At 43.1% G+C, this 22,345-nt stretch overlaps 2 protein-coding genes and 1 pseudogene across 9 annotated transcripts in view; 1 reads left to right on the forward strand and 2 right to left on the reverse strand.

Moving 5' to 3' along the window:
- Nucleotides 1-22,345, forward strand: part of TMEM116 (transmembrane protein 116) — a 181,686-nt gene that overhangs the window by 127,826 nt on the left and 31,515 nt on the right. The gene's annotated exons all lie outside the window — the stretch shown is intronic.
- Nucleotides 10,859-14,960, reverse strand: LOC309848260 (disintegrin and metalloproteinase domain-containing protein 1a pseudogene; annotated as a pseudogene). The gene has a single exon. The product of its transcript is annotated as a disintegrin and metalloproteinase domain-containing protein 1a pseudogene (transcript).
- The window catches only part of MAPKAPK5 (MAPK activated protein kinase 5), a 37,534-nt gene continuing 34,407 nt past the window's right edge, over nucleotides 19,219-22,345 (reverse strand). For 3 of the 6 annotated variants that reach the window (XM_082698465.1, XM_082698467.1, XM_082698470.1), the window contains 4 exons: nucleotides 21,410-21,540; nucleotides 21,028-21,149; nucleotides 19,929-20,033; nucleotides 19,219-19,604 (listed from right to left, as the gene is read on the reverse strand). In XM_082698465.1, the coding sequence (XP_082554591.1) occupies nucleotides 19,510-19,604; nucleotides 19,929-20,033; nucleotides 21,028-21,149; nucleotides 21,410-21,540 (453 nt within the window). In that variant the 3' untranslated portion in view covers nucleotides 19,219-19,509. The remainder of the gene's footprint in view (nucleotides 19,605-19,928; nucleotides 20,034-21,027; nucleotides 21,150-21,409; nucleotides 21,541-22,345) is intronic. The other 3 variants (XM_082698466.1, XM_082698468.1, XM_082698469.1) reach the window with 1 other exon arrangement.

Below are 22,345 nucleotides of genomic sequence, written 5' to 3' on the forward strand. Positions count from 1 at the left end.
ATAAATAAATAAATAAATAAATAACTACGATTTTTAACAAAATATATTTCTTGCATGGCTGGTTTAGTGTTCAGGAATCCCTCTAGTTTTTGTTGGTCCTGGAAACTCTTAATCTTGCTTTCTGTTCTGAATGACATCCCTGCCAGATAAAGTTATCTTGGTTGCATATTTTTCCCATTTAGCACATTGAGTATATCATGCCAGTCCTTTCTGGCCTGCCAGGTCTCTGTGGACAGGTCTGCTGCCAGCCTTATGTTTCTGCTCTTGTAGGTTACAGACCTCCTGTCCTGAGCTGTTTTTAGGTTTTTCTCTTTATCTCTGAAATTTACAAGCAACACTATTGTAGGTCGAGATGTTGACCTATTTTTATGGATTCTGAGGGGGCGTCTCTGTGCCTTCTGGACTTGAGTGCCTCTTTCCTACCCCAGATTAGGGAAGTGCTCAGCTGTGATTTGTTGACATAAACCTTCTGCACCCCCTTCATCCTCTGGGACCCCTACTATTCGAATATTGTTTCACTGTATGGTATCACTGATTTCTCCAAGTCTCCTTTCATCATCCAGTAATTGTTTTTCTCCCCCTTTCTCAGCTTCTTTATTTTCCATCATTTTGTCTTATATATCACTGATTCTCTTTTCTGCCTCATTTATCGAAGTGGTTAGAGCCTCCTTTTTTTACTGCATTTTAGGAATAACATTTTTATTTTTCACCTGATTAGTTTTTACTTCTTTCATTTCTATAGTAATGGAGTGTCTAGTGTCTTGTCTGCTTTTTTGCAAGCATACTTTTTAAATAATTGTTTTGAATTCAAGTTGTGACATCTTACTTTTATCCATATTGATTAAATCCCTGGAAGTGAGTAGTACTTCCTCCTGTTCTTTCTTTTGGTGTGAGTATCTCCATCTCATCATTATGTCCAGAAAAGAATAAAAGAAAGAGAGAAAAGGCAAAAAAAAAAAAAAAACCCACCAGAAAAATACAAACAAAACTAATCAGAGGAAATAAGAAACAAAAAAAAGTAAGAAGAAATTAAAAACAAGTAAAACAGAACAAAACAATAAACTAAATGCTGAGTGTATTTTGGTTTGTTTGTTAAAAGAAACTAGATCTTAAAAATAGGAAAGAGAGAAAAACTTATATATATATTTTTGTGTATCTGTTTGTGTATGTGTATCTCAATGTATATGTATAGGTCTCAAATAGGAAAGAATGAAAAACTTTAATATATAAATATATATAATAATTATAATATTAATTTATATATAAATATATATTAGTATATACAAACATATGTATTTATACCGAAATACAAAATGCATATATAAATGTAATATATAATATAATATAATAATATATATAACATTATATATAATAAAATTACAATAAAATAGTACAGAAGGGAACATAAATAAAGTATATATTACAAACTTTAATAAGAACCAAAAAGAAATTAAAAAAAATAAAATACCTGAAAAGAATGAAACTGAAAGACTAATGAATAATAATTATTTTTAAAAAGCTGTGAATGCTCTATACTGTCTTTCATTTCAAAAGCTGAAGTCTTCCAGTTCCCTATAATGGGAAAACTTGGTGCTAGCGAGTTGTTCCAGCTGGTCTTCTGGCAGAGGGGTCTGTTGCGGGGATGCTCGGGTGTCCTTGCTTGGTGGAATTGCCCTGCTATTACCAGGGAGCAGGGCTCAGTGCAAGCAGCTCCAGATTGCACTGTGTTGCGCACCGTTTTGTTCTCTGAAGGCCTTCAGCACCGATGCGGTTGGGGGTATGGATATGGCCGTGCCCCGATCTCTAGCCACCACCACCCACCCACACTCTTCAGGGAGCCCTCACGGGTGCAGTGAATCACCTCTTGTCTCCCTGGTTTCCGACGGAACTCTTTGTTCACCCAGCCTGTGACCGAGCATTTTTATCTCAGGCACCCACCCAGCTCTGAATCTCCAAACTTGACAGACTCCTGCAGTGCGAACACATGCCATTTTTCCCAGGAAGGGGGGTGCGGGCCTCGCTGTACTTCTGCCTGTTGCTGTCCCCTGCCCAGAGAGCAGTCATACCACCATGAAGCAATTCACAGTTCATGGCAACACAGAGCAGAAAGCTGGCCGCTAGGCCTACTGTTTTCACCTGGCTTCCCAGCTCCTATCCCTGAAAATCCTGCCACACTCTGGCTCCCCACTTTCTTCTTGTGACCTTGGGGATCCCGGGGCCACGCTATCCGATGTGGGATTCCACCCCACCTCGTCACCTGAGCATCTTTAAGCCAGGGACATCCCCCACTGTAGCAGATTCCTAAAGTTCCGATTTTGTGCTCCCCTGCTTATAATACTTTGAGGGAGCTTCCTTAAGCAGGCTTCCTCCCTCCGCCCTATCTACCCATCTATTGCCTGGGATTCACGTCTTCATACCTCCTATCCTCCAAAAGGTGGTCACTTTCCTATTTGTAGAATTGCAGCAATTCTTTTCTTGGAGCTCTGATTATTTTTGCAGGTGTTCAGAATGATTTGGTAACTATGTAGCTAAATTCCAGGAACCAGACAAAATTAGGGTCCCCTACTCCTCTGCCACCTTAACTTCTCCTCTGTGATTTCCTTTAGAAGAGTTTCCTCAAAAGGTCAAGTTCATAGAGAAAGTAGAATAGAGTTGACCAGGATCTGGGGAGTGATTATTGTCTGATGGGTACGGAATTTCAGTTTGGGACGATGACAGGTTCTGGAAATGGATGGTGGTGAAGGATGTCCAGCAGTGTAATGTACTTAATGTCACCAAACTGTACACTTAAAAAATGGCAAAGATGGTTAATTTTATGTGATGTATATTTTACTGAGAGAGGGAGACTGCTTTGTAGGTGTTAGTTCCGTTATTAAATGAAATGAGACTGAGACAAAGTGAAAGTTATTTAAAGCTTTATTTTTAGAAGTATTAGAAGTTAGACTGATTGGTCAGGGGAACGAGACTGAGACAAGGTGAAAGTTATGCAAAGCTCTATTCTATGCCAAGCATTAGAAGTCAGACTGACCGGCCAGTGCCATCTCTGAAGAGAGCGACCACCCCCAGCTTACAGGCTCAAGAATTGATTGACTGACCGGTCAGGGCCGCCTCCAAAGAAGGCGACCCCTCCCCATCTTACAGATTACCTTTTATAGAGCAAAAGTCTGACCACACATAGGTGGCCAATGAGATTGTAGTCAGGTTAGGTCACACGCAGGTGGCCAATTGAATTACAATTTACCCTATAGTAGCTGTTTGACCTAACCTATTACTCTGGTTAGAATTGGTGCTCAAGGTTGGCACCCAAGCGCACCCAAGCGATGGGGTTTACATTCTTTGGTGGTTAGGGAAAAAGTATGTGTGTTTCTTACTGACTGGATTTCTCTACCTGGCCCAACTCGTCCTTGTATTCTGGCTTTGTTATCAAGAACTGGCCGAACTGGCCTTGTATTCTGGGCTCTGTTATTAGGAACTAGCTAACCATATTTTACTGGTTTCCCAGACTTGCTTCTAAGTAAGTTTCTCTGGGAGGAGAGGGGGCAAGGTCAGTTTAAGTTTTACTACACTAACAACAAAATGGCTTTTAACCAAGATGGAGTTGCTCTGGCTAAGTAGGTCCTTACAGTAGTTACAACCCAAATGACGGAATCAACAGTTTTAGCTCCGTAGAAGTCACCCATGTGCCATTGCCAATCACAGATCCTCCTGCATCACAGATAATCATGATCCTGTCTCTCATGGTGACCACTTTTCCTTAAGAATTGTTTTGCTTCCCACGTATGCATCCCAGTGTAACTGTGTAATTTTATTTTACTTGTCTTTTAGTAACACCTTTATTGAGATACAATTCACATGCCATGATCATTTTTGTTTAAGCAGTCCAGTTCAAATAAGTCAAGCAGAGAAAGTCAGTTTTCCTATGATTTCACTTACTTGTGGAACATAAGGAATAGCATGGAGGACATTAAGAGAAGGAAGGGGAAAATGAAGGGGTGGGAATCACAGGGGGAGATGAACCATGAGAGACTGTGACTCCGAGAAACCAAGTGAGAGTCTTAGAGAGGAGGGGTGGGGGATGGGTTGGCCCAGTGATGGGTATTAAGGAGGGCACGTATTGCATGGAGCACTGGGTGTTATACACAAACAGTGTATCATGGACCCTACATCAATGCCAATGATGTACTGTATGGTGACTAACATGACATCATATGAAAATAAATAAATAAAGATTCCAGTTCAGGGGCACCTGAGGGGCTCAGTTGGTTAAGTGTCTGCCTTCAGGTCAGGCTGTCATCCCAGGGTCCTGGGATCAAGCCCCACTGAGCAGAGAGACTGCTTCTTCCTCTCCCTGCCACTCCCCCTGTTTGTACTCTCTCTCTGTCTCTGTCAAATAAATAAATAAATTCTTCAGAAAGTAATAAAAAAATAGAGAGTCCAGTTCAGTGGTTTGTAGTATGTTCAGAAAATTATGCAACCATCACCGCAGTCGATTTTAGAACATTTTCCCTCACCCTCTAAAGAAAACTCTCCCATTCATTAGCAGCCCCTCCTCATATCTCCCCTCCCCTGAGACCTTGGCCACCACCAGTGTGTTTTCTAGGACTTTGTCTGTTCTGGGTATTTCATAGCAAGAGAATCCTACAAGTTGTCATCTTCTGTGATGGACTTATTTCACCTCACGTGTTTTCAAGTTTGAGCCATGTTGTAGCATGTGTCAGTACTTCCTTTCCTTTGGGCCAAATAGTAGATTCCTTTTGAATAAAGGAATAGGCCACATTTTATTTATTTATTTATTTATTTATTTATTTATTTATTTATTTTGGACCCATCAGTGGATGACCATGTTGGTGGTTTCCACTTTTTGGCTATCGTGAATAATACTGCTGTGGACATTGGAGTAAAAGTTTTTGCTTGGACGAGTGTTTTCATTTTCCTTGGGTAGGTGCTTGGGAGTGGAATTGCTCAGTCATGTGTTAACTCTGTGTTTAGCGTTTCGAGGAACTGCCAGCTCTTCTCTAAAGCAGCTACATACTTTTCCATTCTTGCCAGCCGCGAAGGAGGATTCCAGTTTCTCCACATCCTCACTGACATTCCACGCTGCCTGTTTTTTTATTTTAGCCATCCCAGTGGATTTTTTTTTTTAGATTTTATTTATTTATTTATTTGACAGAGAGAGAGACAGAGATCACAAGCAGGCAGAGAGGCAGGCAGAGGCAGAGAGAGAAGCAGGATCCGCACTGAGCAGAGAGCCTGACGCAGGGCTCGATCCCAGGACTCCGAGATCATGACCCGAGCCGAAGGCAGCGGCTCAACCCACTGAGCCACCCAGGCGCTCCTCATTTTAGTTTTGATGTGCACTTTTCTGACAATTCATGATATTGCACATCCTTTACATTCTCATTGATCTGTCTTCTTTGAAGAAATGTCTGTTCATAGCCTGTGCCCTTTTTAAAAAAAATTTTTTTATTTCTTTTGAGTGTAACAGTATTCATTGTTTTTGCACCACACCCAGTGCTCCATGCAATCCGTGCCCTCTCTAATAGCCACCATCTGGTTCCCCCAACCTCCCACCCCCCGCCCCTTCAAAACCCTCAGATTGTTTTTCATACACCATAGTCTCTCATGGTTCACCTCCCCTTCCAAATTTCTGTCCCCTTTTAAAATTGGACATCTTTTTCTGGTAAGAGTTCTTGATCTTTTCTGGGTACTAGTCCCCATCAGATATATGATCCGCTAATATTTTCTCCCATCCTGTGGGCCGTCTTTTCACTTTCTCAGTGCTGTGTTTCTCTAAGAGTGGATAAGTATTCCCTTTCTCCTTCCAATATATTTTTCACTACTATTGATTTCCAGGACTCCTTTTCATCGTAAAACCTATAACTGGAACTCTACAGTCATTAAGCTGTAAATCTCCATTGCCCATTTGCCTCCATCCCCTAGCACTACCATTCTACTTCCTGTCTCTAGGATTGTGACTACTCTAGGTGCCTCCTATGAGTGGACTCATACAAGACTCATATTTTAGGAACTGGCTTATTTCAACTTGGCATAAGGTCCTTGAGGGTCATCCATTGTTGTGGCACGCATCAGGATTTCTTTTCTTTCTGAGGATGGATAGTGTTTTGTTGTAAGTATACGCCACATTTCGCTTATCCATTGGTCATCCATCGATGGAAATTTAGGTTGCTTCCGAGTTTTAGCTATTGTGAATAGTGCTGTTATGAACACGGACATACCAACAGCTCTTCAAGACCCTGCTTTCAGTTCTTTGGGGTGTATACCCAGGAGTGGAATTGCTGGTTCGTATGGCAAGTCTATTTGTGATCTTTTGAGGAACCATGTTATATTTTCACTGGCAGCTCACATGGGTTCCCATTTACTCCGCGTCCTCACCAACATAGGACGTCTGTTTTTTGGACGGTAGCCGTCCTCATGTGTGGGAGGTGGTATCGCACTGCAGTTTTGGTTTGCGTTTCCCTCATGATGAGTGATGTTGAGCATCTTCTTATGTGCCCGTAGGCCATTTGTGTATCTTCTTTGCAGAAATGTCTCTTCGAGTCCTCTGCCCATTTTTTGAATCTGGTCGTTCCTTTTGTTGTTCGTGGTGGTGAGTTGTAGGACTGTCCCTGTATGTTCTGGATATTAATCCCTTATCAGACAGACACTTGATTTGCAAATATTTTCTCCCATTCTGTGGGTAGCCCTTTTCCTGTGTCAGGAGTGGGTTTTGATGCACAAAATTGTAAAGTTTCATTCAGTCCATTTCGTCTGTTTTTTTGTTGTTGTTGTTGCCTATGCCTTTGGTATCATGCCTCAGAGGGACCTTGGCCAAATCCAGTGCCGTGAAAGGTTTCCTTATGTTTGCTTCTAAGAGTTTATAGCAAGACAAGTCCTCTGAAGGGGGATTTTCTGGGGAACTGCCAGGCATAAAATTAGTAACATCTCTATGGCCATGGTGCTTTTGGGGGGGCTGTGAACTGTCCTGCCCATTCCACGGGGTGTAGGCTGCCTGTTTCACAGCTACCCTGGTTGCTATGATGCAGTTTTTCAAGGCTAGTGGGGACCTGAGGGAGAGGGATATGGGACTAAGGCAATTAAAACTTGACATAGCTCAGTGCTCTTACCAGGATTCAGCCGTTTTATACCCACTTTTGAACAAAGAAGCTTCACTGGTTCAGTGTCTTGGATTAATTCCCACACCTCCAAAAGGTGGGTGTTAACTCTTTTTGCCTGTGAGGGAACTGTTTGTATGGAGGAGGGGATTTCTGGAGGACCTAATTTTAACATTTTGGGAGTGCTTCCCATTTTACCTCTTAACTTCCTACGAATCCGTAGGAATGCAGCGTGGCCTCTTCTGTTCCACGTGGTATTTAAGGTTACACTTACTTACCCTGTTCGGTGCCGCCATAGTTCCTTCGCTGCCACATTGTTCTACCCTTGTATTTCTGTGTGTGGATCCATCACAACGTTCATTGTATTATCTGTGCACACACGGCTCTTTCCTTTTGGAATATTATGCAGAGTCCTTCTTATGACCACTATTGTCCAGTAACGGGATGCACATAAGCAGAAATTTCTAAGGCATTTGCCAAAGAGTAAAAGAGCTAAGTTATAGAGAACTAGAGAAAATAAATGTAACTAGAAAATTGAAAGTGCTATTTCAAAGTGTCATGCCACTTTATGTTTCTGAGGCAGTTTACGAGAGCTTCTGCTCTTCCACAGCAACACTTGGAATTTTTAGTTTTCTTAGTTTTTTTTATTTTAAGATTTTATTTATTTATTTGACAGACAGGGATCACAAATAGGCAGAGAGGCAGGCAGAGAAGGGGGGGGAAGCAGGCTCCCTGCTGAGCAGAGAGCCCGATGCGGGGCTCAATCCTAGGAGCCTGGGATCTTGACCTGAGTCGAAGGAAGAGGCTTTAACCCACTGAGCCACCCAGGTGCCCTGGAATTTTTAGTTTTAATAGCCAGTCTTGTGGTTGTGTAGCAACATCTTTGTGCGGCTATATGATCTGTGTTTCTGTGAATACTGATGACAGTGGAACACAAATGTTTGTTTGGCTCACCCTTGACACTTTGACTCCAGTAGAATAAGCTTTCATTCCCACCCATCCATCCAAACTGCTCTGCTCCAGGATACCGATGAATAACTCTCCATTGTCAAATCAAATGATCAACACTCGATCCTCTCCTTGGACCTACTGTTAAGACTTAAAAGATGATCGGAGTGTTCTGACTTACCTTTGGAAAAGAATCACTCTGTCCATTGGGTGGAAAACAGGATGCTAGGAGGGAGAGCCAGAGTGGAAGCAGAGAGACCAGTTAAAGACTTCTGTGGTTGGAGAAGGGAAGAAGGAGTTGATGATGGCTTGCAGTGTGCCGGAGAGTGGGGGTCGGTGGCAGTGGTGGTAAGAGGTCTCATTCTGGATAGATGTTGAAAGTAGAGCCACGAGAATTTGCAGATGGACTGGTGTTGTTGTGTAAGTCTCTCCTAGAAACACTTTCTTAGTTGGAACCACTGGGACAGCACTCTCTCCTGCTGGTTCCCCTACCATACCAGCCACTTCTCCTCCCCCCACTTCTTTCCTGAGTCCTCATTTTGTCAACACCTACACATGGAGCACCCTGGAGCTAAGCCCTCACCCAGTCCTTGGATCTGTTCCTTTCTCTGTCTGCTGGCTCTGCTCCCTGGGCAGTGGCCACCAGTCCCGTGGCTTGAATATCATCTCTGGACTGGCAGCTCTCAAATAGACATCTGTGGCTGACTTTCCTCCTGAGTTCCAGACCCAGTCTTCTTGCTACCTAGCTGCCATGCCCACCTGGGCATGCTCTTCATGTCTGAAGAGCAGCAAGGAGGCCTTCTGTGCTTCCCATCTCCACTGAAATAGAAACGTAAGTCCTTACCAGCCCTTACCAAGTCTTCACGTGACCTGTCTCCATCCACAGCCCTCAACTGCTACTCCACCATGCCCACTCTGTCCAGATAATGCTGACCTCCTTGCTGCTCTTCAGACATGCCAAGCATGCTCCCATCTCAGGACCCTTCCACTTCGACTTCCCTCTCCCTGATGGGCTCTTCCCCTCTCTGACCATTGGCTTCAAATAGAATTCCACCTTCACATCACTCTTGTTCCCCTTGCACAGCTTCATTCTGCTCCATTACACATATTACAGCCTGACGCATCATGGAGTTATCTTTTTGTTGGTGCCAGGTTTGCAGTCTTTTTTTTTTTCTTTTTCATTGTTTCAGAGGCTTTGTCTTACTTTTTTTCCATGTCCCTAGTACTAGTACAACAGTTCATAGGTAAGGACTCAGCAGTGGTTGAATGAATGAATGAGGAGAGGTGACATGTCAGCTTCACAGTCCAGTTGGACTTGTGTAAAAAGCACCGAGATTGGACAGCAAGCCACAAATTTGCAAGTTGGCCTGTCCTGAGCCATTTGCACGTTAAGGACTAAGGATGCGGTCAGAAGAGGGAGAATGCTGGAATCTTTGACTTAGGGTCCAAGCAGCAGGTTGCTTTTAATGCCACATGATCTTGAAAGGAGGGCTCTAAGGAAAGGAAGAAAGTCCTTACCAGGCTTACCTGTAACTGGGCCCAAGGCAGAGATTGCCACATCAGCCAAATCTTACTCCTCCTCACCCGCAGAGATTTTCAATTTAGGAGGGGAAGTAGAATGTGTTTGCAAATGATCATGTACGTGATAGATCAGAATGTCAGAGGTATAAAGGAAGTTCAGTACTGTGACTCGGTAGTGGTAGATCTTACCATAGCTGAACAACGTACAATTCATACAATCTTACATCCATTGACACAGTTGATTTTAGATCTCCTAAAATCAGTGTTGATCTGCGTACCCGCTGTATGCCAAGCAGTGCACTCGATACTGTCACACACGTCACCCAACTTAATCTCTCAGCCAGTCTGTGAGAGGCGTCCTTTGTGTGTCCATCTTACTGAGGCAGAAACCTAGGCCCGAGGAAGTGAAGTTTGGTGTCTAAGACCAACCAGCCAGAGAGTAACACTTGAGATTTAGGGAGAGGGAAGATGAAAGGCCCCTTAATCAGAAGGTTCTCTTCTTCTGAAGAGAAGAGTTGGATTTGTTAGGCTAGAAGAACACAAGATGCCAAGCTTACACAGCTCTCATGCTCTTAGCATCCAAGGAGAAGAGCTCTCAGGGTGTTTAGGAAAGATAGTTTCTAGTCTTCTCTCTTATGCTTGAGGTTTTTTGTAAAACACCCACTAGATATTGACATGGGTCATAAAAACAACTAACATGACAATAAAGATGATTAAAATTGTATCTGTTTTAGAATAAAAATCATGTTTCTTTTTTTTGGCGCATTGTTACATAAAATGTAAATACTGCAGTAGGACTCTGAATAGTTGGGGGATCTGATGTATTGGTACCATTTTGTTCCAACAGTCTTAAAGTTTCCTGTCTGTAGGCTTTTCTTAAACCATGACGCATAAGTTATCACAAAGTTCATGTATTGTTACCTGTAATTTTAGAGGTTCCCATGAATTGTCAATAGATAAAATATCAACTTTAATATAGAAACTAAAAAATCAAGAGAATAAACAAAACTCAAATGAATTCAACACTGTGTATGTGTCTGTCCCCTGGCCTCCATTGTCTACCCTGCCCCATTCTCCTGGATCCCTGAATCAGATCCAGCTCTTTCCAGAGAGCCCCAATTTTATAAACCCCAGTTCCTAGGCTGCATCGAGTCTGTGGTGAAGCTTCATCCAAAAATTGCCTTTATTTATTTTAAATTACCAGTATTTCATGAATAAAAACTGTCATAGTAAATTAGAGTACTCAGTAGATAACGTTCCTAAAATAATAGGAATAATCCCGGGATAGTTACAGATAATACAGTTGTGTCAAACAATGTAGATGGAAGATGGTATGCCCTGAAAAATAATTTTAGCTCAGAAATTGAGCCAAATGATACAAGGTATTGATACAATGATCTATGAGAAAAGGTTAAATATATTGTTTCATGAAATGGGATAAGGCAATACTACAGAATATTTTGTATTTGATTTCATGTATCAATGTATAACCGAATTGCTAAAGTAAATATTAAAACCTGGGTTGCTCCTCCCAGATTACTATGTTTCTCTATACTATATAGTCCAGTTAGAGCACTGGAGCCATCAGTTCTCACTTCACCTTTGCCTCTATGAGCCTCTCATCTCCCCTCAGTGCTTGAGATATTTGATGTATTTGGTTTCTTCCTTCACTATTTTTATACCTTCGGTTATACCTGTCCTTCACCTGCTACCTCTTATGGTGCAGACCCTCCTGGGACTTCTGGAGGTGGGGCCTGCGGGGGCGGTGGGGCTTCTGGAGGTGGTGGGGCCTCTGGGGGTGCAGGGGCCTCCGGGGGTGCAGGGGTCTCCGGGGGTGGAGGGGCCTCTGGGGGTAAAGGGGCCTCCGGGGGTGGGGCCTCTGGGGGTGAAGGGCCCTCCGGGGGTGGGGATACCGGTTGTTGGGGGACCTCCTGGGGTGGGTGCGCCTCCTGGGAAGGGGGCACTTCCTGGGAAGGGGGCGCCTCCTGTGGTGGGGGCTCCTCTTGTGGCAGGGGGGCCTGCTGTGGTGGGGTGACCTCCTGCGGTGGGGGTGCCTCCTCTGGTGGTGGGGCTTCCTTTGGAGCCCCCTCTGGACCCATCTTTGAGATATCCGTGGGTTTCTTTCCTAAGTCCTGTGGTAAGTCCTCTGTGTCCTCAGTAGTCTCTGTGGTCTCCTCTGAGGAGCCTCCTGGCATCTCTGTTGACTCAATTCCAGCCTTAAAGCTAATGGAAAATACTAAAATCAACAATACTAGCAAAAGAAATGAGGGTAGTATAAAAGTCACCTTGTAAAAAACATTCATTTCATTCTTCCGTTTAGTAAGAATGCCACTTCCTCCTACACTTAGATTTTCATCAGGTGATTTGCCGGGGGGACCACTGTCCACACTACCCCCATTTCCTGGAGCTTTGCAGTCAGGGGGGGCGTAGCCAGCCTCACAATGGCAGTGCCTTAAATTGTTGCAAACTCCTTTCCCATTACACATTTCTTTTGGTTCACAGTCGTACCTAAGCACGGCATGATCACTACAGGAGTAATTCACACAGACTTTGTGTGGGGCACAAAGAGTGCCAGTGTCCACGTCTCCATCATCAGGGATATCAGTATCATTAAAGGCATCCATGCTCCAGCAGAAGTCGTTTTGATGAGGAACCTGGATTAGTGTATGCTGGTGTTTGACTTCTGGTATTTTTCTAATATTTGTACATATAAGTTTCCCACAAAATATATTCTTATCAGAGCACTTAACATATTTTGGACTAGTTGAAGCCCCAATGCCACAGTTTCCAAACCGGTTCCCTTTTGTGTTCATGGAAATATAACAGTCTTCTGGGGCTGACCTTGCAGGTGACCCATATATACCCACACACTGAGTATCAGGGTTCCTGCACCGGCCCATAAAACAATAGTGAATCATATCACACGATGTACCATCTTGCTTATAGTGGTCCCTGGGACATTCTCCAGAGGAACCATCACAATACTCTGGGAGGTCACACTCTCCAAGCGCAGAACGACACATGAAACCCTTATGTCTCCACTGGCAATTAAAACAGCACAGTCCGTCACTACACTGTGCATGCTCATTCAGCCTACATGTTTCGTCACAGCACGGGTTATTACCACAGTCAGGCCCACAGTCACACTCCTCATTCACCTCCAACACACCGTTTCCACACGTGGCTTGCCTACGCAGGCGACCTTGGGGCCGCGGCTTGTTAAACAGGCAGGCCCCTTTGTGTTCCCGGAGGAACTGGTAGAAGTGGTCAGAGCTGCAGTTGCTGAAGCCACTTTCTTTAGTGATGTTCTCATGCATGAGGCAAGAGAGTTTATCTTCACAAGTGCAGGCCGAGTGGTCGTGCTGAATACCCAAGTTGTGCCCAAGCTCATGGGCCATGAGCGCCGCAAACAGGAGGACATCTTCATGGTGGAAGGATTCAACAGCGGCTGCAAAGCCTCTTGAACAGGCACCATTGAGAAATGCCTGTCCCACATCGTCTTCAGGGTGATGTCCCACGATCAGGTGGGCAACATCGTGCTTCACCCGGGGGAAGAGCTTCTCCTGTCTCCAGCTATTGAAATTCCTCAGTGTAACTCGCAAGTCCGCTGGGACTTCGATGAGGTCCCCCTCGGTCCAGATCTCCATTCCGGCCAGCACCACCTGGGTGTTTATGCCCCGAGTGAAGATGTTGGCCAGAGCAGTGATGTCCATTACTCTCTGGACTGTCTCATCGACGTTCCTGCCCCACATCTGGAAGCGCTGGTTGCTGACCACGACAAACATCTCCACGTACTTGGTGTGTGACCAAAAGGACGGCAGGGCCTGTAGACTGCGAGGCTTCCTGCTCCCTTGCTGCCGGCTGGTGGACACCACTTGGCTGCCTTTGGAAGTGACGCTGCAGGACACTCGAGCTTGGGGTGCCATGGTGTACAACACATGTTCAAACTGTTTTGAGGTGTCCCTGGGCTCAATACCATAGGGCTTCCCCTCCTTAATCAGGATGCCCCTGAGGCCTGAACAGGTGTTGAGGGAAACAAAAGAACCCGGGACTCCTTCTATGGTGCCTTCGTAGTGACAGTCATGAGGGATGAAAGGCACTTCTTGCCCCAGGACCCCATTGTGGTAGCTGAAGACTGGAAAGGTATTCACAAAATAGTCTCTCTTCACCTTCAGTTGAATCACCTGCTTCTGGCCCTGCATTACTAGTGTATAGGATGCCTTTTCCCCTGGGTCTTCCCTTCCCTTGACTGTCAGACTCTTGGGGATGACTGTTTCGTAAGAAGAGTAATACACAGATCCAGGGTCACAGTACAAGCCTGGCAGGAAAATCACCAACAGCAACACAATCCCCAATGTAACACACGAAGTTTTTGGCACTGGTCCCAGCCTGAAGTCCCTCTTTTGCTGAGCCCAAGTCTGAAACTTTATCTTACCCTCTTTCAAGGCCCTTTGGTTCTTCCATAGTGAAGGCAATATAGAGGAAGAGTTTCTCAAAGAGGCTAGCATTGACAATGCCATTGTGAGTCAGTTGAAGCTGTGTGGCCTATGTCCCACAGCAACAGCTCTCCCAGGCATGCCGAGACCCGGCGAGTCAGACATCAGCTCCTCCTCTAGGCTGGCTTACTAAGGGGTGGCTGCTGAGACTTTGGGGCTGAATTTCTATTTGGTCTTGGCCTTTGGTAGTTCCCTTACCATATGACTTCTTTCCAACAGTAGAAACTCTAATGTTCCTTGAGTTTGTTCCCTTTACCTTCACAGATATGCCATATAGGCAGACTGTAACGATTCAGACAGTACTATTAACTCGTAATTTGCCTAAATTATCCTTATTCTCAGCCCAGGCCACACTACTCCTGATATCCGTTAATCTGCTCATTCTTTGAAACCCAACATTCTGGCAGGAGGTAGGGGGAGGGGACAGGGATTCTTTGGGGATCTCTGAGCGGGACAAAGTTCTCTGTACCCACTGCTTCCTTTCCTCATTTCTGTAGTTATCAGGATATCGTTTCTCATCCCAACCCTCCTTCATCAGCCTATGTTCATAAGACAGTAGTTTAAACTTTTTGTATCTGTATGTAAACACAATTCTCCCCTACAGTAAGTTTTCCTAATACATATAAGCGATAAATGAACTAAAGCTAGTTTTATCATGGAAGTATACAAGTGACTAGGATCAACATTCAATTCCTCCTAACTGCCCCAACATAAAAACAAACTCTGATTAGATATCCAGTTACCATTTCATCAAGAAAATAAAAAATGGACCGTATAAGAATTTTTAAAATATTTTTTCACTCATAACTAAAATTGAACTGTAATGTCTATTTAAGTCCTTGTCCTTGGATTTGGTGTCAATTTCCTGGTGTATTTAGCAGTAATTTTATTTTATTTTATTTTATTTTTAAAGATTTTATTTATTTATTTGACAGAGATCACAAGTAGGCAGAGAGGCAGGCGCAGAGAGAGGAGGAAGCAGGCTCCCTGCTGAGCAGAGAGCCCAATGCGGGGCTCGATCCCAGGTCCCCGGGATCATGACCTGAGCTGAAGGCAGAGGCTCAACCCACCGAGCCACCCAGGCGCCCCTAGCAGTAATTTTAAAAGGGGGGGGGGGAGTCCTATCTATTTACTTTTCTTGCAGTTATTCTCTGGTACATTCTCTGATAAACTAAAATAAGACTGTAATATCTGTTACCCTGCATAAAAATAATTTTATATCAAGTCAAATATTTACAATATAAAACCTTTAAAATAAAGGTTGTGACTACAAGTAGCACTAAAAAATGGGGATATGCCCCAATTCAAAAAGGAATGGTACAGGGTCACCTGCATGGCTCAGTCCATTGAGCATCCTGACTCCTCTAAGGGTTGTGAGATGGAGCCCTGCATCAGGCTCTGCTCAGTGAGGAGACTGCTTGAGATTCTCTCTCTCCTTCTGTTTCTGGCCCTTCCCCCACTCTTACTTGCTCTATCAAGTCTACGAAAAAGGAATGGTTCAATACCGTAAGATCTCAGATATGAGCAGGAGAGCAGATCAACTCAATAATATTTAATTCCTAATACAGATTTTGAAATTTATCATTAGGATCTGGCAATAGAACTTGCACTGTTATATCACAAATCCACTAAAAAATTTATAGCAGAAAGGTAAAATGATTCCTAGCTGGACTTCTTTTATTTTATATAGGAGGAGAAAGCCTCTCAAAATTATATAATTTGGAAATCATCAGACTTAAGGTATTTCCCTTATTTGAACCACAAACAGGCATGGGCAAATTAGGTAAAGTCATTTTGTAGGATAAAATAATCAAATCAATAATGAAAGAACACTTCTATTTTTTAAATAAAAATTGTAACTAAGCATATCCAATTTTCCGATTCTCAAATTGAAACACATTTTCTTCAAAAAATATACATGCACATAAGCATTCATACACAAGATCTGACTTAGATCACTTGCATTCTTTAACCAATAATTCCTTCAATTTGTTCTTTCTCACATTAATACAACAAGCTCTTTTTAAAACGCTATCTTTTTAATTTTCTTTTTATTTCTATATAAGCTCTATGCCTATTGTGGGGTTCAAACTCATAACCCTGAGATCAAGAGCCGCAGGCTCCACCAAATGAGCCAGCCAGGCGCCCCTAAAAACTATATCCATTTTTAGCTTTGAAGAGCTAAAAAGCAAGGCGCCTGGCTGACTCAGTTGGTTAAGCATCTAACTCTTGATTTCTGCTGAGGTGGTGATCTCAGGGTCGTGAGATCTAGCTCTTGGGCTCAGCATGGAGTCTAGTTGTCCTTCTCCCTCTGTTCCTCCCCCTGCCTGTACGCTCTTTCCCTCTCAAATAAAAATTTTTTTAAGACTTTTTATTTATTTATTTGACAGACAGATCACAAATAGGCAGAGAGGCAGGCAGAGAGAGGAGGAAGCAGGCTCCCTGCTGAGCAATAGCCCGATGTGGGGCTCGATCCCAGGACCTCGAGACCACGACCCGAGCCGAAGGCAGAGGCCCCAGCCCACTGAGCCACCCAGGTGCCCCTCAAATAAATAAATCTTAAAAGAAAAAAAAAATAAAGAAAAAATAAAATAAGAAAAAAAAAAAGCTAAAAAGCTATCCTCTTATGTTTCAAAAAATAAATTTCTGAAAGGTATTCTCCTATGCTCATACAATATATTAACCAGAAAGATATACAAACTGTTTTACATCAAGCAGATCTGTTAACTATGGTGAAGTCCATAGGCATCTGAGTGATAAGTAATGGTTTTAGTTAAACAGAGGGTTAACAAATCATGTGGGAAAACTTGAATATGCTAACCTCCTGCCTACAAAAGTTGTTCTTACAATATGACTTCCTACAGGTATGAGCATTTAGAGATTTTATTATTTATTTGACACAGAGAGAGAGAGAGAGACAGCGAGAGAGGGAACACAAGCAGGGGGAGTAGAAGAGGGAGAAGCAGGCTTCCTGCTGAGCAGGGAGCCAATGCAGGGATCCATCCGAGGACCCTAGGATCATGACCCGAAGGCAGACGCTTAACTGACTGAGCCACCCAGGCACCCTGCAGGTAAAAGCCTTTAGAGGCTGGAAGAGATGAGGACAATTCTGTTTCACTACCAGTTACATGTGAAATTTGCCTTATTAGTCAACCTGACATAAAACAGGGTTTGCTACTAGCCTACAAACTCCACAAATAAAACTCCACTTGGAAGATCAAACAGTGCAGAGTCCTTTGGGGACTACTGTTTTGTCAAGAGTCCCAAGTATGACCCACTTTTATATTACAACAACTGGACCATCCTCCAGGGCATTCATAAACTTCCAGCACAGTACTCTCATGTGGACATGTCTGGACATAGCATTTATTTTGGGGGCCAGATTAATTCAGCCTGGTAAGACTAAGACATGGGCAACTGCTGCTCTCTGAGTAAAAAGAAGCACTATTTTGGATGTCCTAGCTCATGCCTAAAATTCACCACACACTAATGGAAAAAAGTTATCCTGAGCCTTTGGAAGCCACCCAAGTAAAAAATTAAGAAGGGAATGGTAGATAGGGCATACCAGAAGTTTCCTCTAAAGGGTAACAAAGCTAACTATGGCCTTCCTCTCTCCAGCCAATATCTCTACCCTGAGAAAAACAAGTGAACATTCAGTTGTTCTAGAAATAAGTACAGAGTTTTCCTGACTGCAGTGATTTGTAAGACTGCATTTCATTAAAAAACAATAATTTGATTTAGCACTTAATTCAACTCTCAGCTAAGTCTTCAAGTTAGTAAATAAAACCTTTTGTTTTCCTCTGCTGCCTAACTCTTCAACTTTGCTATGTTTAAAAGTATTGAATTCTCAGGGCGCCTGGGTGGCTCAGTTGGTTAAGCATCTGCCTTCACTCTGGTCCTGATTCCAGGCTCCCTACTCAGCAGGGAGTCTGCTTCTCCCTCTGCCCTTCCCTCTACTCATGCTCCCCACCACCCTCAAGTAAATAAATAAAATTGTAAAAAAAAAATACTGAATTCTCCTTACAAGGTATCCATTCACAACAGTTATTCATCACCTAAGATTAGGGAGCCTTACCTCAAAAAATATCTATTACCCAATGTAGTAAGGTAATTCTTACAAAATACTTTGTGTTTTTATCCTACATTTCCGGTCAATCACATACATATGGGGCAAACGAACCAAAGGTCATCCTGAAGACATACTCAGCCGAGTGGAAGAGTTGCAAAAGTAAGTGAGCTCTGTGAGATCAATTTTGGTCGAAGAGAATGTGATGGGATGAAAGCGAAGAACTTGCCTACAGATCGTCTTCCTCTGCCCTAAAATGCAATCTGCCTGCTAGACCTTCTATTTACCAACACAGGCACCCACCAAAAACTGCTACAATAAACAAATAAATAAATAAAACAATAAAAGCATCCGGCCTTGCTTTCTGTTCAAACAGCTGATCTCTGAGCCAGAACTCCCCTTCCTGAAACTGAAAGTATGGAACAAATAAATATAGCCCGGGCATGCCCACATGAAGCACAGGCCAAAGCATTCGACAGTAAAATGGCACATTTGAGAGAAAAAACCTGGTCTTAGCACTGGGGTATGGGGAGTAGACAGAACCAGGTTTTTCTTCTCTTCTTAGTTCAGTTTAAATGGTATGTAACTTTCTCAGAAAAATCATCCAATAAAAAGAGCCAAGAGACCAGAGAAAAGGAAGAAAAAGCAACAGAGCTCGGTGGGGCCCGTGAGGAAGGGGAGACAGCTGAGCGGGATCTCAGATGAACAGAAGGAAGCTCTGGTTCTGCGTGAAAAGAATAAACTCAAAATCCCGTTAAGATTTAAGAAGTACACCGATACCTTTTGAAAGATATAATAAAAAAGAAATGTTACCACTTTTCTTGAAATAATGAGGGACAAGAAAAATGAGGACTCTGCTTCCTGCCGCTTCCGTCATGGGAGCTGGTATCCTGTGGGTTCCAGCAGGCTGTCTACAGTATGAATCCATAAAAAATTTTCGGCACCAGAGGTAATCTACCAATAGTGCAGAAAGCAAATACACAGGGCAAGTGAAACCAGATTCCATGGTACTTGATTCAGCTGTTTACTAAAAAGACAGGTCAGTATAGTCAGTCCTTTGTCTACCACCGGCAAATGGTTTTTGTACACTTTATTACAAATAAAATAATCTTGTTTGACGATACCACCTGTCATCTTACAAACATATAAGAAGCAGTCCTAGGGTAAGAGTATATCTCTAGGAACTGAACTTTTCTTAAAAACAAACAAATGAACTATACTATGAATAAGTCCTGTATCTAAATTTATACAGCGTCTTTAGATAATGTGGAAATGAAATTACGATTTATTAATTTACATAAAAATTACTTTATACATTAAAGAAGAATTTTTCAAATTGTTAAAAAAACAAAGTCTGAAGCTGTCATTATTGGGATTCGTGGGACATGGTTTGCTCTTCTATCACTTGCTTCACAATTTCTGCCAGTTTTAGTCGGTCTACTTTATCTGTGAATCCACGACCTGAAATGTAAAAAAGAAAAGTCAGTCTCCACATGTGTGGAGCTGAGATTCTTGACAGGGACCCAATAAGGTACCAATGTGATGTACGACAGGGGCTCTGCAGGGCTGAATCTGCAGCACACTGTTTATCTGAATTCTGTAAAACAAGTGAAAGGGCCAAACATCTAGATATGCCTATGCAGTTAATGTAGGACTAACCCCCATCCCACAATACCCCTCTCACTTCACCTCAAATCAGCCCCAGCTCAGCCCCCAAAGATCCTTGATGTTCTACACATAGTCACTTCTCTGCATCAATGAAGAAAGGAAGAAGGATTTTCCTACCATTCCAGCTGAAGCTTTGCAGAGTATCTCTTAGAAGTTTGCATTCCCGGTTATACTTCCAAGCCTCCTGCATTACTTCATTCAACTTTTCGTCTTCATTCTCTCCTATTGATAAAGATGAAGAAGTAGTTGTGTTTTCCAGTGGCATCATGGGATTTTAAGTGTCAGAGATGGAAGGACACAATCTACAACTGGTTGAGAAGTGATGACTAAAGGCGCAAACTTTTGACACTGTTGTTACATAACCAGTCCCTACATTACATGTAGGCCACTTCTGGGCTTTGCATTCTTCTACTCTGACAGCCTCACACAAATCTTCTGATGTTCCCAGGGTCTTAGCACTAGGGTATGGGGAGTAGGCAGAATCAGACTCTGCTGCTGAGCAAAAACACATGGTTAATCTAAGAAACCAGGAGAAGAAGGGAGAACAAGGCTGAGTGGACCACCTTCTTTCTCCTAAGCTCTTTTCTTACTTTGGAAGCTATCTAAGTACACTATGTGAATTCTCTGAAAACCCAAGGAATTTAGATAGTTTTCTGGGTGCCTACTTGAGGAATCTCATTCATCTGCCAAGAAGAGCCCATTATACCCCACTGAATGGAGAGTCTACACTAAAAGAAAGCTCTCACTCAAAAGGAGACATGTGCAAGTCACAGCCTGGCCACGATACAAGTAGCAGCAAGGGGCATTTTTGAACGGGAGGCACTCTCTTTATATTCATGAGTTAATGACAGCCTAGCCCTCTAAAGGCTCTAGAAATGTTTCCTGACCTTCACAAGCTGATCCAGACCCTGTCCACATTTTCTGTTCTTCATCTTCTGTCCTGTGCCCTCATTAACAAACCAAGAAAACACAAAACTGCATACTGCACCAGACACTGGTAATTAAACCTCAACTAGCAGTTTCACAGAAAACCAAAGGAGGGGCAGAACTTACCACCTTTCTGAGTTCCCACTGCCGTCTCTTTTTAGTGGACACGGAATAATTTATATAATGTACTTATTCTCTTAGAACACAAAGATGAGGAAGACAACCTCAAATTAACTGCTCCTTCTAGCATGCGCACCCACGTACGCGGAACATTCATAAATGGCGTGACCTTTACCAGCCTGGGGGAGAATACACTGAGCAATCACGTCTCGGAGCTTTTCCAAGGCAACGTTTGAATCCTCGGCTCCGTTCTCACGGTCGTGGATATAAACACCATCCTTTGGCTTGGTGCTTTAAAAGTTTGGAAGAGAGGGAATAACAAGGTGAAATGTCAAAAACCAACTCTCTAGGTTTGGTTAACTCTAAACATAAGGCAGCACATTTTTCAGATAAACAACTACAGAGTGTCTCCAACTTCTGATGCTATTTAAAGGGCTTATCCTTTCCACCCTCATAAGAGGTAGCAAAAGGGCAAACCCCTGGCTGACCTTCTAGAACCCAGCACTCAGTCACACCAGCCATGAAGGAGAATCCACGGAATAATCAGTTACCCGAGTAATTTCCTCTTCCTCAGAATGGGGTTGTTCACAGAGTGAAGGGGTTTGAGGCTGACTTTCAGATCCTGGATTCTCATGTTGGCCAACTGTTCTGCGTGAGCCTGCTGGATTCCTGCAACCACCGCCTGAATGTAAACACTGTCATCAGTTTTCACGCTCACTTCAGGGCACCTAAAAAGCTAATCTAAGAAACTGTGAAGGAGAAGCTCTGAGAACTAAAAAGGCAATTTCGCTGCTATGCTGGCAGTATACACATTTTGATAAGCCAGAGTTCTTCTCCATGGACTAGCAAGCCCAGGGAATACCAGGCAAACCAAGGGTCATACAACAGCTAGCCCTTCCTCCCGCCACAGGGACATTAATGCAAGTTAAGAAACAGTAACAGACTCCTGCTCACAGTCATTGGCAAGAGCAAGTGTAAAGAGCGGCATTCATGTACATCAGGGAAAGGGTGGTAAGCTGTGCCCATGAAGCCTCCCACAGTGGCATTTACTCACTGCCCCCACAGTGTGGACAGTCACTTTAGCCCCGATGGCTCAGAACCCCAACCGCTTCATAAGATAAGCAAGTAGATCCTCAGGAACTCATCTACAAGTCAGTCAATTAATTTACAATGAGAGATAACTGTCATGGAGTCTAGAACTTTTGAAGCCTGTGTCTTTATGACCAGTTCAGGCTCTTACTATGGGCATACCAATTAAGGAAGGTAAATAATCAGCAGAAAGCTTTTTAAGAACAAAATGATTCCACGTTTATATTTTTAAAAAGGACAAATTGAGTAGATGTGTGTCTCCCCAGAAAAAGGGGAGGAAGGATACATTAAGCCAGAGATGACCTCATCTCTGAGGGATGAGATTGAGGCAGAGGAATGAAAAGGAATTTATGCTTTTTAAAAAGATACACCTCTGTATTACTTTAATTTCAACAATA

The sequence above is a fragment of the Mustela nivalis genome (genome assembly GCF_964662115.1).
Source record: "Mustela nivalis genome assembly, chromosome: 14".
In the NCBI taxonomy this organism is placed as follows: Eukaryota; Metazoa; Chordata; class Mammalia; order Carnivora; family Mustelidae; genus Mustela; species Mustela nivalis.